Source organism: Hippoglossus hippoglossus, chromosome 13 (genome assembly GCF_009819705.1).
Source record: "Hippoglossus hippoglossus isolate fHipHip1 chromosome 13, fHipHip1.pri, whole genome shotgun sequence".
Lineage (NCBI taxonomy): Eukaryota > Metazoa > Chordata > Actinopteri > Pleuronectiformes > Pleuronectidae > Hippoglossus > Hippoglossus hippoglossus.
In genome coordinates, this window is record NC_047163.1 from 24,899,269 (window position 1) to 24,905,199 (window position 5,931).

Genomic DNA, 5,931 nt, shown 5'->3' on the forward strand with positions numbered 1-5,931 from the left:
TTCAACGCCTCATGGACAGGGTGCTGCGTCCGCACGCTGCATATGCCGCCGCCTACCTGGACGACGTCATCATTCACAGTGACACCTGGGCGGAGCATGTGCAGCGGGTGGCCGCAGTACTGGAGTCTCTGAGGCAGGCCGGGCTCACGGCCAACCCGAAGAAGTGTGCAGTTGGACGGAGGGAGGTTCGGTATCTGGGGTACCACTTGGGCGGCGGGCAGGTGCGCCCTCAGGTGGATAAAACAGCAGCTATCGCAGCCTGCCCGCGGCCCAAGTTCAAAAAAGAGGTGAGACGGTTCTTGGGTCTGGCGGGTTACTACAGGCGGTTCATCCCCGCGTTCGCTGACCTGACCAGCCCACTGACCGATCTGACCCGAAAAGGTACCTCAGATCCGGTCCAGTAGTCGGAGCAGTGCCAGCAGGCATTTGAGAGGGTAAAACAGGTCCTCTGCGGGGAACCACTTCTCCACACACCTAACTTCTCTCTCCCCTTTCTCTTGCAGACCGACGCGTCGAACAGGGGGCTGGGGGTGGTCTTGTCTCAGCAGGTAGGGGGCGTCGACCGCCCGGTGCTGTACATCAGCCGGAAACTGTCAGAGAGGGAGGCCAGGTACAGCACGATAGAAAGAGTGCCATGGCAATCCGGTGGGCGGTCGACACCCTACGGTATTACCTCCTGGGACGCCCTTTCACCCTCTGTTCAGACCATGCTCCGCTCCAGTGGCTCCACCGCATGAAAGATGCCAACGCGCGGATCACTCGTTGGTATTTGGCCTTACAACCCTTCAAATTCAAGGTGATCCATAGGCCGGGGGTGCAGATGGTTGTGGCTGACCTCCTCTCCCGTTTAGAGGGGGGGGGAGTAGGTTAGGCCGGACGGCTCCCCGGCCTAAGTCGGGCGGTGGAGGTATGTGGCAGTGAGGCGTGGTCAGCGTCGGCTGCAGGAGGGAGTGGGGATGGGGTTCTGGGATCGGTGCCAGGGAGAGAGTCTGATTGTACACAGGTGTTCCAGTTCAACTAATGACTCTCTCCTCTTTATCAGCAGTAGCGCGCGGGGGCCCGGGAACCAGGAGATCACTCCCGGACTTATAACCTCAGAGTAACCAAGCTAGTTGCTTGATGTATGATTTAAGTTTATGTTTGTTGACGTGTGTGGAGCAATAAAGAAAGACATTGAAAGACACCTACCTGATTCCCCTTGTGTTCATGACGAGGAACTCACGGTAACGCAGAGAATCTGTTACAATTATTATCAGAAAATAAAACAAAATGACTTCTACAGTGTTCTAGAGCTCAAGGTTTTTGTATTTTACCATCTTGTTTGTCGAATCAACACTCGTAAATCCAAAGATCATCACAACTCAAAAGCTGGAATTCGTCAAACCTGCTTGAAAATAACTTACTCTGGGGTTGATTGTGATTTTTATACAATATTATAGCCACACAGCTTTTATTTCGCCGATAACAATGCTGTGTCACAGTGATGAAAAAGATGAATACTTGAATAAAGACAAACTTCATCAGCATTGAAACAGTCCCCACCTTGTCACTCCCTTTGACTCCAGCAGCAGTGTAAAGCATCAGGTTGCCTATCTGCTGCAAGCTGCTCTTTAGAGAGGCCTTTGACGATGAAGACGAAGGGTGGGGGCTGTTACTCATCTCTGTCATAGACTTCTCTGCCAACTCCTGCAGCTGCTTGAGCTTTTCCTCTGCCAGTCTCTCCTCTTCATCCTCTTCTTCTTCTTCCTTCATCCATCCACCGGACACCTCATCTGTCCTTTGGCGCTTCACCTCAGGGTGTCCCCTCTCTGGGCTCAGTTGTCTTTTATAAGACTGAACAGAAAAAAATTAAAATACACACTGCATATCATTTTAATAAATGTTGTGTTGTAACATGACTCAGGAAAAAGACATTCAGATAGATTAGATTAGAACTCAATAACCGAACAGTGAAACCTGTGTTACCTTCGTGGGAGAGGTAGGGAAGAAATCCTTTATACTGTGTTTCGGTGCCAGACCTGACTGCGTCTCTTTTTCTTTCCCGTTCCTTCCTCCTTTTGTCTTATCGGTGGCTTTCAGCACTTTCTGTGCAGCACTGGAGGTTGTACCGTTGGAGCTCAGGGAGTAGTGCAGTTTAAATGGATGGTTGTGGTGAACCAGGTAGAGAACGCCTCCATGGGTGAGTTTACCAGACTGACCCCGGCCAAGCTTCTTATCATCCAGGAAACTGGGATTGGCACCAAGCTGTGAAGCAAACAGGACACGTACCAACACTGAACTGTGGCATTTTATGGTGTTTTGATTGTACAATAACCTGGGTGAGTCTAGGCAGTAAAGACAAGAGTGTGAAATAAAATTATATTTCTGATCCTTTGATTGTGTAGTGCCGAAATCCCAAATATTAAATATTCTGTATTAAATTTGTATTTAAATTGATTTTGGAGTGTATTTTAGCAGTGGTGTTTCTAGCCTGAGCATTTCACAGGGAAACTAAATAAATATAAACTGTGAGCCTGTGACAAACATCTGTTTGTTTTTATACCTGAGTAACAAACACATCCTGGTCTGGATAGCAAGCCACCACTTTCACTGGAGGAAACACAAAGGTAAGTGTCACCACAAACATATATTCACACACAGAAACATTTACAGTTTGATATTTATATTCATTGAGAAGTCAAAGTATTGTATGAAAAATAGATTTTTTCATACAAAAAACAACAATTTAACTGTTTGTTATTTGCTACATTTCTTGGCAAACTAAAAACATTGTGGCATAGGACCTTTGGTTAAAACACGCAGACTCAATGTGTGAACATGGGTTGTTGCATATCAATCAGGGCAGATCTCTCTGTATTTATAAAACACTTTAACAACACAACTAACTGTGTCCTCAAAAATGACAATTTAAACAAAAATCTGAATTTCCAGGATGAAAATTTGTGTTTTTTGAGGCTTCTCGTCTTGCCAGTTATTGCAGGACTATATTAGACTATCTGTTTTATCAAGGTGTACCTAACAAACTGGCCGCTTAGTGTATAAACAACTGCTGTGTCCTTCAAAGGTAATGATGATCAATTTCTCACATTACTAAGTTGCAGGAAATGATAGTACCAGTGTCATTTATATTTTTTATTGAAATGTGGCAGTTATTTTCTCAATGGATTGTTTCATCTTCACACATCTTAGGTACCAGCAGTCAAAGATAAAAGTCAAGATGACTGAAAAAAAACAGTAAGAAGAAAACCATATGCAAATAGTTTGTAATCTTAAAAAAGGTCTCAAAACAACTTTTAATTATATATTTTTTAAAAACCATTTACATTAATGGTTTAATAAACTAATCTTTTAGGCTCTATGTCTGCCTCCGCCCTGTTTATTAGAAAGCTGGGGTGACATTTCATCCTAGTCAACCTGTGAATTCAGATACATTTTTTTGTAAAAGACACAAGGCCTTAATGAGACCGTCAACTCGGAGTCTAACACAGAGGGATGATGGTTTTCTAATCTCAGTGAGCTGGAGTGGGAGGAATCCGTTTTCTTCCTCGTTGTTTTAATGTGTCAGAAGAACAGAAACATTACAAACTTTTATAAATTAAAGCTATTCTTCCCAACCATTAGAGCACTTTGCATTCAGAGGACGAACAGCAGCATCAGTTTGCATTATGATGGGATCCTCCTCACCCTGGTGCCTGGAGCATTTGTTGTCTGTGACTCCGGTGTGCGGCCCCGGCTCAGAAGCACAGACCGGCCATCCAGCAGCGGGACCCGAGCCCCGGAGGCGCCGACCAGCGTGCACCATGTTCAGCCTGACGGGGGCTCAGACTCACACTGTTAATCACTTTAATCACTGACTGTGTTATAAATCTCAATATAATCAGAGTTACTACTTTTGATCACAACTTCTTCCGTTCAAGCGGGGAGTCGTTTGAGCGCTGTACCCGCGGTCCATTTGAAAAATACACTCGACCTGAAACCGGCCCAGCTCGATGGTTCCGCTCTGACTTTTCCAGTATTCCTTGTATAATTTCCTCTCCAGCACAGTCTGACAGTGGCTGACATCTCTGTGCGACGAATGTAAAATATACCTGCTTGGTAAAGTTGTTGTTTTATTTATTTAGTTTTTGGAAATAAATGATATTACTTGTACATGTTGTCGTGTTCTTTTATCCCGAGATATGAGAAGAGCCGGTCTCGGTTTGGTTCAACAAGTACTTATTCAGAAGCAATGAAAAGGTACAGCATAGCTATGTGCACATAGCCTCGGCTTTCTAGTAGCACGGGGTAGTCAAGAGTCGCCCCGAACGGACGGCGGGTGCAATATTTATAATGAGGGGGAGTCACATTGGTTTAAACTTTGGCTATCCCTTGCTGGTGCGCAGGCGTGGTCCCCAGCCTATTGGCACTGGAATCCATCTGGAATGATGAGGAGCCGCTCCCAGGTTCGCCCCTCCTTTGACAGTTGCTGGGCAAATCTTCACATTCTGACAGTGTTTGGTTTTGTGTTAAAAACAAGCCTTTATCCGGCTGAAGCCTTGTGGGTCTTCAGTAGTTTTGCAGATATGGTGTTGTTGTTCATTGGAATGAGAAACCTTGTGTTCCTGCGTTATCGGCTGTATGTTCTGTGTGCGTAAGCATGCACATTTTCTAGACAAAACAATGCCTTTCCTATCTGTCCTTCAGAACCTAGTGGCAGCTGCTTGAATTCTTTCTAAGGGTAGGTCACAGTTTCTTATGAAAACAGTGCATTCATGTATGTGTGATGTTTGAATAAAGCTAATGGAGTTTAGGCTGTAATATAGTAAGTTAGGTATGAGAACAAGTTAAAGTACAGTGTATTGTATGCCACAGATGTACAGTCTCCACAACAGGCATTATCTGTCTGATCATTTCATGGTGTGAACAACTTACTGGGGATCATCCACGAACTCCCCAACCTCCATCTCATCCAATGCAAACCCACCATCATCATCACCACTCAACAAAGGCAACTGATAGGGTGGGGGATGGGGCATGTTTTCCTTGGTCAGAGCCGTGGTGATGAGTCTGTTGAGCAAGGTCCTAAAGCAAGGGATGCAGCAGCAGCCACAGGTGACTAGGATAGCTGAAAATATAGCTAGGGAGAGGAGGCAGGATGCAATTAGCCCTTTCCATTTGCCGAATGCAGTGTTCATCCAGCTATCTAGGGGGTTGTTAATTCCAGAGTCTGTGGCCATGTTCTGTGCCATGGTGCGTAAGGCGGAGAGGGCCCTGGTCACCGAGCCATCAGGGGCGGTATTGCTGGGGATAAATGTACAACAAGAACTCCCTATCATAGTGCACACACCACCCTTTTCTGCCAGTAGGAGGTCTAGGGCCATTCGGTTCTGTGTGACCATAAGGGACGTAGGGGCGAGCTGTTCGGATAGGCCTGTTATGGCGTCTCGAGTAAGGTTGGTGAGGCGTTGGAAATTGAAATGGACGTAGTTAATGCGATCCATGTTTTTGTTGGGAGTTACCCATATCCAGATAGACTCAAATCCCGCTGCAACTTGATCCGCTAATTTATATTGGTCTGGAACACCCCAAGGAATCCCTATAACGTCAATGTATGTGGGTGAGTCCCTATTTAAAGGGGACATAGCATGCCCATTTTACCACAAGTTGATATGGTTCCTTGGGGTCTTAATGAAATGTCTGTAACATACTTTGGTCAAAATACCACAAGGATCATTTAAAACAGCACCCTTTTTACCCTGTATAAAACAGCCCTCCACAGAGTGACCTGTTTTGAGTGCCTGTTCCTTTAAATGCTAATGAGCCAGCTCCCCCCTCCCCCTCTCCCCCCATGATTTTAAACAATATAAATTACATATTTTATATGATATAAATTATCAAATATGCATCCCATACTTTGTATTCCCCTGGAGTTTTAATTTTCCCAATCACATA

General features: G+C 45.3%; 1 protein-coding gene across 1 annotated transcript; it reads right to left on the reverse strand.

The window, feature by feature from the left end:
- Positions 1-867: 867 nt before the first annotated feature.
- LOC117773152 (aprataxin-like) lies at positions 868-3,802 on the reverse strand. The gene is made up of 5 exons (XM_034604857.1): positions 3,685-3,802; positions 2,543-2,589; positions 1,966-2,244; positions 1,467-1,833; positions 868-938 (listed from the first exon to the last, which is right to left on the reverse strand). The coding sequence occupies exons 1-5, from the start codon at positions 3,800-3,802 to the stop codon at positions 868-870; spliced, it is 882 nt and encodes a 293-aa protein (XP_034460748.1).
- Positions 3,803-5,931: the final 2,129 nt, after the last annotated feature.